The 18813-nt window shown below is 38.4% G+C and overlaps 1 protein-coding gene across 14 annotated transcripts in view; it reads left to right on the top strand.

The window, feature by feature from the left end:
- CLASP1 (cytoplasmic linker associated protein 1) overlaps positions 1–18813 on the top strand; it is a 162348-nt gene that overhangs the window by 98147 nt on the left and 45388 nt on the right. For 9 of the 14 annotated variants that reach the window (XM_018072562.2, XM_018072563.2, XM_018072569.2 and 6 more), the window contains 7 exons: positions 8372–8475; positions 10957–10980; positions 11896–12140; positions 15693–15756; positions 17101–17103; positions 17336–17499; positions 18420–18498. In XM_018072562.2, coding sequence (XP_017928051.1) covers positions 8372–8475; positions 10957–10980; positions 11896–12140; positions 15693–15756; positions 17101–17103; positions 17336–17499; positions 18420–18498 — 683 coding nt within the window. Of the gene's footprint in view, positions 1–822; positions 931–8371; positions 8476–10956; positions 10981–11895; positions 12141–15692; positions 15757–17100; positions 17104–17335; positions 17500–18419; positions 18499–18813 lie in introns of all 14 variants that reach the window. The other 5 variants (XM_018072565.2, XM_018072567.2, XM_018072570.2 and 2 more) reach the window with 2 other exon arrangements.

Genomic DNA, 18813 nt, shown 5'->3' on the forward strand with positions numbered 1-18813 from the left:
AGCTTACTAAATACCTTTCTGCAAACATCTTTCAAACATGTAGGATTTCAAACATCTGCAAACATATAGAGTTTTGTCAAAGTAAAGAGTATAGTTTAAAGCTCCCCTTCAGTGTGCATACATCTTGATCTATGTGCATGTAAAACTATAAATATAAGTTTTTAGAAAATGCCTGAGGAGCAAGAAGTTAGCTTCTGTTAAATATCTGAAGCTCTGCTGCTCTCTTCAAATTCAAATCACTTTTTAACCTGTCTTTCAGGTATTCAGGTTCTAAGTGCCTTTTCCCAGTACCTTTCATTAGAGAAAGATATTTCTGCAAGTCTGTACAGTACACCTTTTTTTTCCTTAGGATATTTGTTCATGGCAAAATTATCCTTGTGAAAGGCAAATCTATGTAGAAATAGCATATAGGTATTATGATTACTTAAAAAAATTTTCATCTACTATTTTGTTCCAGAAGGATGTTTATCTTATAATTAAGGAAGAAATATTCCAGAAGGGTTTCTTTCAGCCTCATCTGTTTTGCAACAGTAGAGCTCCCCTAAATGATTGAAGATTGCTGCTCTACTTGAATAACAAAACTTGGATTGCTTAAGACAAAAACAGACTGTCAGCCAGACATTAATGCTGCTCAAATTTCACATCACAAACACCGCTCAGCATGTAAGGTAGTTGGTTTGTAAAGAGCCTGAGCAGGCTGCTGCAGATTGTAATTACTAATGTAATAATTACCGTAACTAACAGAAATGTGACTTGACTTTGAGCTTTCTGTCCTCATTAAACTTGTTCACCTTCTCTGAAACTCTCCATGCTGCATGCTAGCACGGAGCAGTCGTATCCCCCGACCCAGCATGAGTCAGGGGTGCAGTCGTGATACCAGCCGTGAGAGCAGTCGAGATACAAGCCCTGCTCGGGGCTTTCCTCCACTTGGTGAGTACATGTAGGCATTGGAGCTTTAAGGATCAATATTCTTTTGCCTTTTTCCCTTGTTGTGGTTGCCCTTTCAAGACACTGCTAGGTGGAATGAGCTCTTTCCTGTCCTCTGGATTCCTCACGCTCCCCCTTTCCAACCCTGTTTTTTTACCCTCTGTTTCCTTCTGCATGCTTCAATTCTGGTTTTAAATGTTTCACTGTTAGCAGGAAAATAGTTTAGTTTCATAAAATCAGCTTGTACGGGGCTGCTGTGCTTCGCTTTACAACACTGATGAAAATCTATGGGAGGGCAAAGCTGGATCTTCTAGGTCACAGTGAAATAGTTGGTAGCATCGTAGTCTGTTCTTGAGTGACTCTAATTATTCACAATCTGACTTTCTTACAACTAGATACAGTTACAGTATATAATTTCTATATTAAATCCTCAAATGGAGATAGCAGCTCTCTTTTTGTAGAGGTTTTACAGAACATTGTTAATCATCAGTTTAGTTGCACATGCCATTTTAGTAGGAAACTTTATCAAGCAGCTTAAAATTGTGGAAAGACTGAGGTTTTAAAGGAGCATCATCGAAGTGCAGCTTAAGTGTACAGTACAAATAGAGAATCTCATTACAGTTACCACATGCAGAAGTTTTTCTGCACAAATGCTCAATACAGCAAGACAGTTAATGTTTCTGATCAAATACCATGTCATATATTCAACCAAAAACATTACTTGTATCAAAGACCTGTCATCTCAGACATGAAATATGGTTGATCTCCTGGCCCTCTTTGTTTATATAGTAATTTAACGAAGAATGGTGTTACAGGATCTATTTTGCACATAGTGACAAAATGAAGAATATGATACAGTGTGTAAGTGGAACACAGCACAAGTTAATTTTGGAGAGGCTTTTGGGTTCAAAGACTTCATTATATTGAGTTTTAAAATAATCTATTTGCTTTATCTCTAATATCAATTTTTGGTGAAAAATGGGAGGAGTTCAACTTTGCATTCATAACTTGGTTCATAGCTCTTTAAGATAAATGGATGAACTTTTTTTTGATTGAATGAAGTTGATTTGATACTAGAGCTATAAAAAGACAGTTGATACACAACTGTAACTCAATTTTATAGTTAACTTGCCTAGCTTCAATTTTGAATGAGCCTTTTTTCCTCCAGCCAAAATGTATAAGCAGGCTGGATTTCAGGGTGACTCATTAGTGTTCTGTGTCACTGTGCTGTGGTTTTTTATTTTATTGAAAATATAGTAGTTGAAATATTATCTTGAGCCCCTCTTCTGAAAAATAAATGCAGTGTACCACAATCAGGGTTGGTGTGAGCTTTGTATGCCTTCACCAGTTCTGAGTCTGACTCCTACACTGACTATAAAATTTTAGTTACAGATGTGTGTTACACTGTTTGTTACATTTATTGTGGGAAGAGGGTCATCTCATTTTAACTCACGCTTTTTAATTACTTGAAGATTAATGCATTTCTAGAAATATATTGTTATTGGGTCATAAAGGTTACATGGGGAGGAAATATCGATGTAACAACAGTAACCCAATGTAGTTGTTATCCTATTACCTTTTCCTTGTGTTTTCATTGAAATGCTTTGAGCTTGAACATGTTCATGAACTTGTTGATTGTGTTGTGGATAATTCATGTCAGAGAAATTTATATATGTCAGTTTAAGCCAAAACAATATGGTTCTATTACAGTATTTTTAGAACCCAGTTAATCTTACAATAATGCAAAGATAATATAATCCTACTGTGCGTGGTCTGGTTTTACTTATAAAGATTAACTTGTATATTTGTGAATTATACTTTAAGTAGCTATATGTATAGACAGGATTCTTGCATTTTAGAGGTATTATGGTCAGTGTCAAGCCCAACATCCTGACCTTGCGAATTGCCCTTGTTTTTGGGCTGCTGTGTAGGTTTGCATGTCTGTGCATCAAGAGTCTTGCTTCCTATGTTAGTAAATACCAGTTAAGAGTCAGTCTATGCTCAGCCTGTTTGCAGAGATGTGAGGTTTTTTTTTTTGTTTGTTTGTTATTCTTGTTTCTCCATGAGCCCTAATCTTGCAGTGGCATCCACAGGGGCGCAGTGAATGACTTGGGAGAAAGCAATTGCATGCTGAGAACGTTAATTGTGGGGTTCAGTCCATAATCCTGCGCTGACCCTGCAAATCTTTCATGAGTTTACTTATGATGTCAGTGGGATTGTTCTCTTGAATAAATGCATGTGTTCTCCATAGTCAAAGACCACATTGCATATTCTGTATAGCTTTTAGTGAAGCTTTCACAGTTGAAAAAACTACAAATTTTATTTTTCCCATTTTGCTGATTTCTACTTTGTAATATTAGTATTTGTGTTTATGAATTCCTTGCCTTAGAAAGAAGACTTAGAGTTTTTCTTCTGCACATGTATGTACATAATTGACAAAGCCTGTTTGTATTAGAAGGTGATTTTGGTTTATTTTTTCAGTTTCTTGACAGTACTAGTTACGATGTTAAAGCAACAAGGCCTTCAGTGAGTCTGTGGTGATGAATTGCTCAAATGAACAATCAGTTTCTTGGGTCAGTTGCTTTGAGCTGGTGAGCATGTCATTGCTAGACATAGGGAAAACTTCCTTAGAAAAACTGAATTTATGTAATTTGGAAATGACCAGGCCAGTTTTGCATTTGCTTTCATAAAGAATTCATTTGTATGCCGAATCCAAGAACTGAAAACCTCTCCAAAGGCGTTTTGTGACTGATGTGCTGCTAACAACTGGGAATTGAAGTGGGAGCTATATTTGGTTTAGGCTCCTCTGCTACTGCGTGTGCTCCATTGCTATTAACAATTTGTATACATGTGTAATTCTAGATAGGTTTGCGATGTGCATATTCTCGTTATCTGTGCATGTTCATACTGAGGTTCAAGAAACATGTATACAAAATTTGTTAAAAGCAAGACACCTTTGGCAGTAGCAACACCTGCAATATGTGTGTACGTGTGTTTTCTTGGAAAAGAAACCCAACCCCAGGACTGACGCACAGTGGTTGGTGACTTCCCTGTATGACTCTTTCTACTTATGTGGTTATGCCTTCTCTTTGTTAACGTTTCTTTATGCATAGGCTAGAATGTTGTAGAAAAATACCTGCAAGCACAATTCGTAACCATTCATCATGGCTTCACTTTGGGGTTTAGATCAGACACATCTAAATCCTTCTCTGTAGTTATGTGCTCCACGTTCTCGTTGATGGCCGTCTTCCAGGCCTGTGGGTCTGGAACGTGACTGATGTGCACTGGGGGGATTTTGCTGAGCTGCACCCAGTTTGGGACTGTCACAAATGAGTTGTGTCATGCATTGTGTTTATGGTCACGAGGGGAAGGGGGGAAGCTACAGACGGAGGCGTTGCTGTGGGGCTTGCACTGTATCTGTTATGCATTCATATACAGCCTCATTTCCCCGTCACTATGAAACACCTTTACCGGTAGTGGTCACACGCATCCCCTTTGGATTGTGGCATTTTCTGTCTCGGGTTCAATGTGTGTTAATCCTGTGGGTGTTGCCATTCCTTCTACTTGCAGCTTCTCGACGTCATTCCAGGTCCACTAGTGCTCTCTCCACTGCTGATTCTGTTGGGCAGTCAGGTGAACAAGCGCTAACTGCATGAATCCGCTTCTTATACGTAGTCTTGTTTTACACCATCTTAACATTTGCCATCGTATGCATCAGCCAGCACTTGGCATGTGCTTCTCACCGCTGCGGGGCTTTCTGTTCTGGTTTTGTTCAACGTGGCTTTTTGTTTTGAATTTCATTTATTGGATGTTTTTAATTTTATGTATTTTGGGAACATTGTGAACAGTGTTTAAACAAAGGGTGATCCAGGGCTTACTCAATTCTACTGTAAATTGGCTCAGTTGTGCAGCATGGGCCTAGAATTGGATCCCATCCCCCGAATGGGTTTCATCCCATTTATTACTAAATATTCTGGACTACTGTTGCTGTTAATGAAAGTTCTTTGGGATCCTCTCCAGAATACACAAGAGCAGCAAAAATTAAGCACCTGAGGAGCTTTCAGAATCAACTTTGAAGCATAACACATGCTGATCCGCCCTTCCTATAATTCTGAAGGCCTTGTCCAAAGTACATGGAAGTTGTTGAAAAAAAAACCAAAATTATTCCCTTAATTTCACTGAGCTTTGCATCAGGCAACTGATGCTCACATATAATGAGAAAAATCTGCAGTTGCTTCTTCCTCACCTCTGTGTTGGATTCTTATGGAGAACCTATAACTCCCTTTGAAATCAGGATATTTCACTGGGAGTCCTAAAAAGAGTTGAACAAGTGCTGCTGGCTTTGGGACAATAGAGACTTAATTATGGGGACAAAGGTGATGTAGAAAATGAGACCTTCAGTGTTTTCTTGGAGGCTAAAATTGCATAAGGAACTTGTGATACTGAAAGTTATTTAATTATACCCCTTCAGGTAGGGAGTGAAAAATACTCTGTTTCTCATGAGTCTAGTTAAATGGCTGTCACTTAATTAAAGCTCTCAAAACATTTCCATTATCAGGTTACTCAACAGACATGATGTAAGCTGATTTGACTGGCATTTTTCAAATGACAATTTGAATTTGTATTTAACCAAAGTAATTTAAAATATTTAAAATAGCTTGATTGTAATACAGATTTAAGCTTTGTTTGCATTCAGCTTCCTGTGATAGTCACTTCATGCTTGGCTCCGGTGGTTTGGTACAAAGAATAATCAAATTTTTTATGGTTACCTGTGTCCTACAGAAGACCAAAATCTTCTGAAAAATGGCAAAAAAAGGGTCAAAAGTGGTGATTGCAAATTTTCACCAAGTTTGGAACAAGTATAATGAATCTAGTCAGGGAGACAAGGGAATGTGGCCAGAGCATATTCTGCTTATTTCTTGCCCAGTAATGTTGGGCTTGCCTGGCTGGAGCCAGATGTGTTCCCAGCCCCATGTTAGAGATATGCTGAGATCTCTCCTAAGGTCTTACTTCTCCACTCAGATATGGCAACAATGTCTTGGGGAGAAACCCAGAGTAACTTGGGTGTTATGAATTTAAAGATCACTGAAAAAATTAGTTCAGAAAATTCCTGATAGCCATGGAGATAGATAGAAGCCAGCATGCCACACTGCACTTAATGTGTAAGAAAAGCTCAATTTTTTTTTCTTTATGCTGGGAATTTAAACTGATCTACAATTGAATTACTTTGTCATTTTGTTCTTCATTTAATAAAAAAGCCAAAACAACTATCTACCCTTTTCTAATGTAATACTAAATTTATGTGAAAACAAATGACAGTGGTATTTTTGATGCTGTGTAATTTCAAAAGCTAAAACCAAATTCTGATCTCATTGAGTTGGGTTTAAATATAAAACTGAGTTCAAGACTTCTCTCAACATTTACAGCCCTCGTATTGTACCAGATATTATGTGCACTTAGGAAAATCCTTGTCTTCTGTACATCTTTGTAGTGTATATCTCTGTAGTTGTGACTTTAGTTTCAATCAGACCTAACACATTCTTGTCTCCTCTGTGCTTCTGTTATGAGTGCACAGATCTTTCTATTTTAGGGATAAAGCACTATTTCACCTAAATATTTGAAGTGATTCTTCAACTCAAGTACATTAAAAAAGGGGATAGTAATAACACATACAACTTTTATTTCTTTGTGAAATGTCATGATTTGATTACTTTTTTGGCAGTAGTTCTAAGAAATTTGTTTATTTTTTTTCCCTTGTAATGTGTTTTGTAGAAAATGTGCTTTTGTTGTAAATCAGAAATGTCTTGTCTGGGTACATAACTCTAGGAAACAGAATTTTGGTAGATAACACTTCTCTTTGAAATAAATACTAGTCTGCAGGGGTTCTTTTTTCTTCTCCAAATCCTTTGGATATAAAATTTTTCCCTGTTTCCTTTCAGTAGCTTAATCTCTGATACATTCGAATAAAGCTTTGGAATTAGGACAGTAGACTGGCAAACTTCAATCTCTGATTTAAATTATGCATGTCAGTGTGAGCTAATTCCTTAAAAGATATTTCGGTGCAGAAGGTTCTTAAAGAAGAAAGAAATGAAATTTTGTGATAAGCGCAGTATTTTCCAAAAAAATACATTAAGCTGCTGAATACCACATTTGACCTCAGTTTTTTGTAAATCCACAATATAACTGGGCAATTTGATGAGCAGTATTTTTCCATTGTTAAATTAAATATAGATGAACTATTAAAAGACCTGTGTGACTTGATCCCTCTCTCGTGCTGCCTGATGGCTGCCTCCAGTGTGGATCAGCTGAAGGTCTATTAAATGGGCTCATGCAAGTTGATTCTGAATTTGGTGGCAAAACTCTTATTGGCATGTGTGGGTGCAGGGGAGAGGTGTGTAACCAATGTCCCTGGAGGGATGTTCTGAGTCCTTGACGAGCAAAAACAAACCCATATGGAAACAAAAACTTGGAATGTAAAAAAACAATGTTCCTGCTTATGGACCAAAGCCAGGATCCCAGTAATCTGGTGTCTGATCTGCCCCCACCTAGAAGGACTAGGCTGCCAGAGCCTGGCCTGTGGTACTCAAGTCAGTGATTCTGTCATATCCCTGATAGCCTTCCTTTTTGAATTTGGCTTTTGCTAAAGAAACTAATTCAATAACTTTTTTGGTAGACTTGGCAAATTATAAAGTAAACTAATTAATGTTAGGAGCGTAAATGGCATTTTAGATTCAATCTCTGTTGCTTTGGATGCCTTCGAGAACTTTGCCATCAAATTCAAAGGGAAAAAGATCATCCTGTGTGCTCAAAAGATCAGTTTTGATATAGAGCTTTGGCATTTAAACTGCTTCTTAAGAACAGTACTAAACCAAAAATTGCAGTCACTTCACAAGTAAACAATAAACTTTATACTGTGAGGGCATAGGGGAATATTGTACTGATTAATCAAGCCTTGAGACATAAAATAGGCATAAATACTAGTCTCACATCCTTGCCTGAGAAAAGGCTGCAGGATGAATGAGAGCTTGGGTATTAACATGTTCTGACACCAGGCATGGTTCTGTCTCTCTGAAGTTAATGAGAAGCTTTCTCTTGATTTCTGAGAGTGCCAGATTGGGATGGGCATGTCTGCCTCTGACATTAAAATAAAGCTTTGAAACAGCTGTGTAAAAAGAAACATAAAATAGATACCCTGCTTCCCAGTTTAAAATAAATAAATACAAAGTTGCCCTGAGGATCCAAAATTGTCTCTAACACCCAACAAACAATAGTTTATTTCTTACCTTAATGACAAACTCTCTGGAGCTCTGGGTAAAAGGGTGTTTAATGGAAAAGCACTGTGAGTTCCCAGAGCCCATGGGGAGAGCTACTTGGGCACCTGATTAGGATTCCAAGTGAATGTGAGTTCATTTAACAATCTCTTTCAATGTTGTCTTTTGTGCAGACCGGTTTGGACTCGGACAGCCAGGCAGGATGCCTGCTTCTGTGAATGCCATGCGAGTCCTGAGCACCAGCACAGATCTGGAGGCTGCTGTGGCCGATGCACTGGTAAGAGGAAAAATACAAAATGCTTCCAACACCGGAAAGTGGCTTAAAGTTACCTGTACGTATGTTCTCCTCTTTCTAAATAACTTTGTTCTGATTGTGCCAGTGTCTGATGCTGTAAAGTTAGTTACCTTTTGCTGTTTTGTCTTCGGCTATATTGGCAGCAGTATATTTTTCCCTATTTCGTGTTAGTTCTCCGCAGTTGTTATCAGACAGACTGCTGTGGCTTGGTGCTAGAGCTGCAGGATGGGTTGGATCAGCTGTTTGTCTTTCACTTGGCTGTCAGAGGATGTTCACGGCACCGTGAGGGTGCTTGTCACTTGTGGGGTTGGAGATTTCCATCAATCCCATTACCTGCATAAAGACTTTGTCAGAAAAAGAGTGTCCTCTGTTAGAGTCAATAGGAATTCAGCAATCGGGTTTCAGCAATAACTGAGAATTTCACAAGTTCCTGCCCTCTGTTTATTTGCACCTGGATAGATACTCAGTTAGCTCATAACCTGGCTTGTATGGAATTGGTAGCATCTCATGCAGTTAAGTTGTATTTGTCTAATTTGCTGCTAGTACTTTCAAACATTCATTGCTTTTCCCAGTAAATTTATTGTCATTCTTAAAAATTTCATTGTCCTGTATAATCTTACTCAACTGTGGTAGCCTTTGACTAGAACCCAGAAAGTGCCTTCTGCTCTTCAGAAGGCAGGTATTAAGCTTTTGGATTTACCTCAAGTATTTGGGTGAGAGAGGATGTGTAGAAGCAGGAGAAATTACTGTATAGCGTTAGCTGGGTACCAGTGGGTCTTCTCAAGCTCCAGATCTGAACTGAGGGAAAGATATCCTGGTGTATATTGAGACAGATATCTCAGAATCTATCTCACATTGTCTTTAAGGAGGATGAACCATCCCCAGTGTTTGTGGTGGATGGCCTTTCTCCATTTCCTAGTTCACTTTCCCTAAGGATGGCTAACATGTTAGCCATCTGATTATCACCCAGCTCATGTCACCTGTTAGAGTACTCTTAGAAAAATGACCCTTTTTACAAAATTTACCTTTAAAAACAAAGAAGTATTTCCGAATACTAGAAAGGTAAGATAGTATATAATGGATGGCACTGTTGCATTTAGTGGGCTGAATCATTAGTGAACATTCCCATTACCAAATACAACAAACAACATGTGAGACATTTCTGCTCTCAGCACCTCAAATTTGCCACCAGAGCAGTTCAGAGTATAATTACAGGCAATGGTTTGCCTGTGTAAACGAAATCAGGCTTTATCCTTGCATGTGAGCAGCTGCTGAATACAGGTTTTGTGAGGGAGAAGAGTCACAGTGTTTCAGTTGACTGCTGAGCACTGAGATTTTTTTGGGTGTGACTTAATCTTCAGTTAGACTTACAGAGTTCCCTTTTAAATATTTCATAAATTAAATAACATTGTACTGCAATGTTAAAATCTTGAAGGGTTGAACACTTTAAAAGGGAAATACTTAAGTCTAGTTGGAAACCAGGTGGTGCTGCTGACTGCTGATCAATCTGAATTTGTATGACTTTAGGGGATGCAATGCAATGTTGCTGTCCCCTTCTTTCCCACCAACCCAATTTGCTCTTTTTCTTGGTTACCTTCTCACAACAGGCAATTTACAAACCCTGTGCAGGCTCCTTTTGAGAGAATAATGTGATGCCAACTTTTACCCAGTAGCCTTGTTTTCAGAGGAGTTTTCTTTTAGACGTAGTAGAAAATGAAAAGAACTTCTCCAAAGATGGCTTGAGCCAAATTCTCCATTTAAACAAAACACAGTGGGTCATTTTGTGACCTCTACTCCCTCTGTACAAATCCCATTGGATCCACTGCTTCTGTTTGAGCTGGACTTGGCCTAAACCCTACAGTGGCTGTACTGGGAATCAGTGCTCAGATCTGTCAGAAGACCTCAAAGGGTGATGGAAACTTCGCTGTTAAGTGAGGCCTTTAAGCCAGGCATGCCAGCCAGGGGGTCTTAAAAGAAGCTAATCTTCAAAAAAGTGTGGCGTAAGAACTGTGGGTTGAAAGAGAACTTGGCAAGTGAAGTTGATAAAATGTGCTGTACTGTAGATAGTGGCTTCCTCACATCAGAATTTCTTTGGAAGACCCTAAAACGAAATGCTACTAATAATATCTGGGGAAAGAAATCATCACCAGAAACTCTGGTATCTTTCGGTGCAGAGTTTCTGAAAAGTAAGCAAAGAGGTGCTGTATATAGATCTGTTCCTAAAAAAGAGATAATCTCACTTCCAAGCTCCCTATGGAAACTGTAGGCAATACGAGTAGTGCAACAGTTAGGAGATATTCAGGCGTTATTATACCCACTTTTATTTTGCGTAAACTGTGTTTTTTTTTTTAATTTGCTAAGACACATTTGCTATACGTTTTTGTTGCATAAACAAACCCTACATAAGCTTCTGACATAATTCTCTATGCTTTTTCCCACCCTTCAATATTTTCCTGCCTACAGCTGTTAGGAGACTCCAGGAGCAAGGTACTAGTGCTTTCTTGACTTTTTATTTCTACTTTCCAACTCTCCCCACCCTGTTGCTAATGCCCATGATACTGCACTTGAGTTAATTTCTATGCTTCAATCCTTCAGTCCTAGTGGAAGCAAAACTCTGCTGGCTTCACAAGTCTAAGAACTGCAGGACTGGACACTGGAAGGAGTTCTGTAGCAAACACTTCAGAATATAGATGATCTGTTTTTGATATATTGTCCTATCAACCCTATTCTGTTAAGGTTCATTTGACAGTTTATTTTGCTGCCATAATTATTCTAATACTCCTTCTGGAAGTGTCATGGTTGTCAAAAATGTACGTAAGGGAATTAGGTCCTCTAATGCTGTGCTATGGAAATGAGTGGGATTTGAGTACTCAATTCCCTTGCCAGCCTCTGGAACCTAGCCTAAACTAACAGAGGAATTGCCATCTCCTGTATCCAGTGCATTTCTAGAGTCACTTCATTATCAATATCAAAGTGACTGTGCATGCCAGCACAGATTTTTTCAGCTCTTTCTTCCTTATCTTCTTTTTTTTTTTTTTTTTTAAGTAGAGGTTATGTCATCATAGCATCTGTAACAATGGAACTGACCATTATTGCCAATAAAACAACATTTAATTTCATTACCAGTAACTAATTCGACTGGGCATAAATATCTTGCTTTCCTGCGGGGGAAGGCAGGCCCTACTCCCTTTAGTCACTCGAATAGTCTCATTGAAATCAGTGGGATCTATCTTACTCTACTGTGAGAGGTAAGCAGGCAGTGCATGGTGACGTCTTTAAAACACGTATGTCACTATAACAGTAGCATTAATCTTCCTTTTAGTGACTACAAATAGAATGTTTTTCTTTTGGCATTAATGTAACTATATATAACCTGGTAAGTCTGAGTTTCCCCTTTTCCAGAAAAAGCCAGTGAGAAGAAGATATGAACCCTATGGGATGTACTCTGATGACGATGCCAACAGCGACGCATCAAGCGCTTGCTCGGAGCGCTCCTATGGCTCCAGGAATGGGGGCATTCCACACTACCTGCGACAGACGGAAGATGTGGCTGAGGTCCTGAACCACTGTGCCAGCTCCAACTGGTCTGAAAGGAAGGAAGGGCTCATAGGTCTTCAGAATTTACTGAAAAGCCAGCGGACACTGAGGTGACCTTCATGGTTTTGTGGTGTCAGTAGTTCATGAGTAGGCATGGCTATAGTGAGAAGTCAGTAATATGTATCTGCTGTATGGAGACAGGTAGTATCTTTTATGACTGTGAAGGCTTTGTCTTCACAATGTGGGATTCTGTTAACCTTTGGAAAAATTTCTGCTATGTCATCAGTATAACCCTAATTTGTGTTAAATTGTGGCAGTAATGTAGGAAGGGCTCAGGTAAGCATGCTGTCTTCTCTTCGCCTTCCTCTGTCTCATGAAGACCTCCAGTGGTAGGTGCTTGGAGCAGCACAGTGAGGTTTCCCACAATGATGGTATTGTAAACATACTCAAAGGGCGGTACCATTTTTACCTTATTCTGTTTGAACCTTCAATATTTTTTTCCACAGCAATTTCGTTGGCAAAGCAAACATTGCACTTACCCTAAAATGAGTCAGGGTGTGTGTGTGTTTCAGAGCTGAGATCAGACAGTGCTGACGTTGGATATACTTTGACTCTTTCTGGAGGCTGTAATTATAGATCTTGTTTATAACTCTTGAAAAAACTTCTATCAGAAACTTGTGTCCTGTAAATTTAAGTGTATAATGTAGAGTGAAGATTCTTAGGGCAAGGAAGTAGATGTACCAACTCTGAAACTTTGCTTATGGTAGGAGAGACAGACCTTTTTTCATTGTTACAAACCACAAAAAACCCTTCAAACAGCTTTGACAAGTCACACTTGAGAAGAAGTCTTCTGATTATCCAGTAGTTATGTGGAAACTCCCTGTAGACCACAGGTCATGTTAACTAGACAACTGATTCTCAGGCCATAGCCTTTTCGTCCTTAGTTTATGGTGAAAGTATTTGAAACAAGCTGTTTATCTCTTGGCTCCTTTGAAGATAACATTCACAAATAGCTGTGACAATTTTATTTTCCTGTTATGAGTAGTATGTTAAATTACGACCAAGTTTCTAAGTGGTTGTTGCAGGATTTATAGCCTACTTATTTGGATTTGTGCAAGGGTTTCCATTTTAAAAGGGCTTCACACTGGCTGAAAATATTTGATTGTTCATATTAACAGTCTGAATGAAATGTACTGAGAGCAGACCTTGAAAAGTTGTTTTCTTGCCATCATAAAAATATTCTAGCACTTCACAATATGATACAGTCCTTAAATGGGAAGTGCTACAGGTTTTTAGAATGAGTGGTTAGTCACTAGATCAGAGATGCTTTTTGATGTGGTCTGTTTCTGAGTCTCTTAATACTACCCACACGTGTGCTGTCTTTTTTCTTTCTCTTTAATAAACTGTTTGGAAAAACTGTGGCACCTCATATACTTGTATGAGAAAGTTGGGTGAGACTTTGATTTTGCCATGAAAGTGTGTGAGGATTATAACCAAGGTTTGTGAGGATTATAACCAAGGTTTGGAGTGCTGTTGGGGGTAGTTGCAAAGAAGTGCTGACAAGTTTTGGTGATGGGCTATTTATTCAGATCAGTAGCTTTTACAAGAAATGCCGGTGGAATTAAAGTATTGATTTCGACTCTGCTGGTTGCCGTGTTTGAACTGTGCTGCTGTCACTAGTCCCTCAAGCTAGCAAGTCGTCTTAGCTTTGATCCTGAATAATTTTTAAACCTGTCCCAGAAACTACAGCTCTGTACAGTTATTTTTTAATTTGATGCTGGGTTTAGTTCTCTATATTTCATTTTGGTTTTCTTTTGATCTACTTTCTTCTTGGTTCAGAGCTGATCTGGTGCCTGTTCTAATGATTAGATTTTATCATCCCATTTGTTCCCACGGCATCTTGCAGAACATCATCAAGGTCATTAGTCCAAGGGGCAAGTCTGTCTTCTAATTAAACCTTATATCTTCTGTTGTGGTATAGCAAGTTAATAAAAGGCAGTGATGTGGCTAGGTTTTCTTTAGTATTCTGAACTGAAAGATTAACTGGGATTTGCATATCCAGAGATGTGCATGCAAAGTGGAACGGCACTTACCTACTCTCTTTGTTTCATACAGCTTCATGTGGCCTACTTTTCTAAGGGCTCCCCATAAAGTCTTCTAAACAAAACAAGGCCAGTGAGTCCCTGAAGGAAATATTCTTCCACTGTCTGTTGCAGTTTAGTGCTTGCATTGTTACCTTGGGTCCGTGAGCTTTTAGAAACAGACACACTTATACTTGATGACTTTATATAACCTTTGTCCAGAAGGAAAATTCATTAGAGTAATAAATAGGGGTTCATTCAGAGAGCTGCAATCTACATGAAGTCAGGAGAGTGTTGTAGTCATTTTGAGACTGTGCAGCCTGACAGCTTACTGTGATGTTGTTACAGAGACTTTTTCCTCTCTCTCAGACTCTTAAAACCATTGGGTTTGTGCCCTTTTAAAATTCGATCAGTCTTTCATTCATAGATTTATTTGAAAAAACTGTCCTGTGTTACTTATGAATAATCTAACATAAAACAGGTGTAGACTACTAGCATCTTCTGGCCTGTTCAAGGCTTATTTTTAGAAAGAGAGAAGTTGGTGGACTGTAAAATTAACAATGTCAGTCTGGAAAGATATTACCTGTAGCCAAAACCTTCAGTAACTCTTCTCTGAGCAATCAGCATGCGTTTCACTAGTTGCTCTGGTTTCATAGTAATTGTGAAAAATACCTAATTGCATCCATAGTATGCAGGAAATGTAACTTAACTACCTTACTCTGTTTTTGTTTGCACCATAAACAACCAAAGATTCTGTACTCTTTGCCAGTTTGCCTTGAAGGAAAGCTAAGATTTTATTTTCGATACATTGCAAGTAAGAGCTTTGGCACCAAAGAATTCTGTGTGTGGTGACTCAAATTCAGTATTTCATGCAGCATTTTTTCCCCTTTCATAAAAAGAGCACTACTGAGCACCTACTAATGTCTTACTAACAGGAACTTAGACTGTGCCTTGATTTAATTATCTTCTGATAATTTGTTGATCTGTCTTCCATTTCTATGTATTTGTCTCCTAAATGTACTTACTGTCAGACTCTGGAGTCTGTTTTGATCTGTTGATAATGTATGATTCTAGACTGATATTAGTGAAGCAACTGAGAATTTAGACCAAAATATTTGATTAGTATATAGCCAAACAACGTGAAAGTTCTCAGTTTACTTGGAAATTTGAAACCCCTGACACAAAGGAGACTTGAGAAACCTATTCTTAAGCTGAAAAAGACGCACGATTCAGTGATTCAGTGACCTTGACTCAGGCAGAAACTAAGTGCCCCCGAAATGTGCACATTTCAAGTTATCTTCTGAAATCCAGAATACAGAAGAAAATAAAAGCATCAGAAAATCCAAATGTCTGACTTAAAATTTTTTAAAAATAAATATTTATTAGATTTCTTAATGTAAAACTGGTGATGCCAGCAATTAAACTGGAGTGGCAGTTGAGGCTTTGCCTAGACACACAGAGTTTTCAGAAGCATTATTGAAGTAACATTTAAATCTTTCAGCTGTTAATATTTACTAGCTTTTTTTTTCCCCTGCAACTAAGGCTTTAACATTAATATCATGTTTCATTTATGTATTTTAGCCGAGTCGAGTTAAAAAGGCTGTGTGAAATATTTACTCGCATGTTTGCTGACCCTCACAGCAAGGTAAGATCACAAAGACTTGGCTCGCGCTCTTACGTTACTATGTGTGCACATTTGACACTGTTCCAAGATGAGTGTTTTGTATTTTTACCCCTGCCATCTGCTGGGGGAAACTGGCATTTATAAATCTCCTTGATTTTCATCTTTTTACAAGGAAGGGATGTGTCTCAGTCTCTCTTATGTTGCTAGGAACCGGTCACTCCGTCCTTCCTAAGGAGCAGCCTAATGCCTTTCAGAGGTCACCTCCTGGAGTGAGAAGTTCAGTTTTATCTGCACTTCTCTAGGGAGTCTCCTGGTGGTCCATGAAGGGTCATGAGCATCACAGTCACTGGGGTTAGTGTGTTGGGTACACTTGAGAGCAGTTTGGGGTCTCCCCAAGGTACTATTCTGAATCTCACAATTAAAGTCTTTCATGTAGCACTTTGCCTTCTTTATAACACTGCCCTTTGAAGTTAAAGGGTGTGGCATGAATTTACAGACATTTCTTGAAAAAAAGTGGGCTAGAGGATGAGGTGGTTGGGTCCATAGGGATGTTCAGACCCAGTGGTCTTCTGTTGACAGGTAAGTAGGAACAGAGAGAAGAGAAAAGGGAGTTTCATACCCCTTCCTTAGGAGATTTGCTGTTTAGGGCAGCCAGTAATGTCTGGGTAAAAACATCTGCTGTTGGGTTAAATACAGTTTGAGAAAGAATAAGTTTATACAAATATTTGTACTTCAAGACCACTTGGTAAACCAGTTTTAATAAACGATGGTCACGTGGAAATGACCTGGGCAGGCAGTGTTGCCTGTCACAGGTCTTGCTCAAAATGTGCATTTTTGGCCTTAATTATAGTGTGGACCAGCTGTCCCACAGGTCTTGCCCAGTGTGTAGTTCCTACCTGTAAGGTCTTAAAGTTTTGGTTCTCAGGGGTTTGGTATGTGTTGTGCAAAGAGTGAAGGTGTAACTATTTGTTTGCAAAATATTTCCGATTTCTGAGTAAGGTGAGAGCTTACTGCCCTCTGGACTCAAGTATGTCTTTGTGGCAGCAGTGATCTGTTATCTGCACTGCTTTTATAGAATTGTTGCTACAAACAAATTAGTTGTGGTGTTAAACACATGTAAACTTTGTTCATATAAATGTATATAAACATACGTTAGTTTCATGACTGAGGAGACTGGATCTGATCCAAGGTATATAATGTTTTAAGTAACTCTGTTGAGAAAAGATTGTGTTTTAAGAAAATGTAAACTTTCAATGAACGTGTCTTTTATCTGTTGACAAACTGCATCTGAACCTTGATCACTATGTGTGCTAACGAGTGGTTTGTTTTGTTGCATGGCCTGCTTTGCCGTGGAATTCACAACAGAGAGTAAGTGTTTTCTACCCCCTTCCTTCATTCGTTTCATGTGGTATTTTAATACAACACATTTTAGATGTCTCGTTTGATTTTTTTTTTCAGAGCAGTGTAGTTACTAAAATCATTCATTCATGAAACTGTTAATAACAAAGTCATTCTGAGACTCAGATTGTAAACCCCTTCCCTTTGATTATTTTTATTTAAAGCACTGTATTTCTTTTTGTGACACTTGTTTTGTTTATAGGTCTTCAGCATGTTTCTGGAAACCCTGGTTGATTTCATCATCATTCATAAAGATGACTTGCAGGACTGGCTTTTTGTTCTCCTGACCCAGTTGCTAAAGAAAATGGGAGCAGATTTGTTGGGGTCCGTGCAGGCGAAAGTTCAAAAAGCTCTGGATGTTACCAGGTAGAGTACTCAGATGACAAATGTTATGGAGGTTTTTTCAGGATTACAAGAAGGCAGGAACATTTTAGAAATCCAACAGTGCTGTATAATTTTGAGGGCTCAGTCTTTATGAATACCAGAATAGAGGAGAACAAAGTTACATCACAGTATTTCAAGCATTGAATTGAAAAGGCCTGTCTCTCTTTTAGATAAATAACTTTAAAGCATAAATTTTAAAATATGTAACTGAATAATTTTGGAGTTTTGGGGTGTGTGTGTGCTTAGATATCAATTTTTTTGACTGACAGGTACAAAAATTTACAGTATTCATAATATGAAAGGGGCTTTACCACAAAGTTTGGAGCATCTTTAATGTTGTTCAAACAGCAAATAACAGTCATGTCAGGATCAGACCTTGAATGCTACTGTGATGTTCACACAGTTCTGTGCTCCATGTCCTTTTTGAGGATGTCCAGCACAGGACAGTGTTACAATAAGGTTCAGCTCATTCTGGAAAATAGGATAATTTAAAAAAAAAAAGTAGTAATAATCTAGGAGAAAATAGGATAGAGTAGGAAAAAAGAGGAGAGAAATCAAAGCCAGGTATGAACTCCGAGGACAAGATAAACTAGACTGCTTCTTGAGATAAGGGAACAAAGCAGAGTCTGAAATGAAGAAGGAATGGTGTGCCAAAAGCTGGAGAAGTGTACAGAGAGTAGGTAGAATAACAATGTATAAAGATACTGATTTAGAACTTTTCTCCAGTATTCTGTCAGTAATCAGCTGATCCTTAGATTTGGAGTTTCTCTGGTTGATGGTCAAGTTAAGAAGAAGAAAAGAGTAAATGTTGAAATCTAGTGTGTAAACTTTAATGTATTGAGTTAATTTTGTCCTAAGCATTTATTTTGCATTACATTTTTGCCTTTGTTTTCTTTGGACAGGGATTCTTTTCCGTTTGATCAGCAGTTTAACATTTTGATGAGGTTTATTGTAGATCAGACCCAAACACCAAATCTGAAGGTCAGTATCAAAAGCTGTTTCACTAAAGCATCAACATGCTTGTCTTACCTTGCCATGTCAGGCATACCATAAGGCATAGAACTCCTGAGAAGGTAATTAATTGTAAGTACATCCATGATATAGGAATTATATTGGCAACTTTGATTAAGTCTCTCATTCTCCATATTAATAAATGTGAATATCTTTAAAATAGGGCCCTATAACTCATCACAAGTCACTAAGAGTTGGGCTTTAAGCACCTGGGAACATTTTAAAATTTAGACATGGAATTCCTCTTCATCCTGATCTTGGTGGGAAGAAAACCTGTCTATGCAG

The sequence above is a fragment of the Manacus vitellinus genome, unplaced genomic scaffold (assembly GCF_001715985.3).
Source record: "Manacus vitellinus isolate BGI_N305 unplaced genomic scaffold, ASM171598v3 scaffold_22_pilon, whole genome shotgun sequence".
Classification (NCBI taxonomy): Eukaryota; Metazoa; Chordata; class Aves; order Passeriformes; family Pipridae; genus Manacus; species Manacus vitellinus.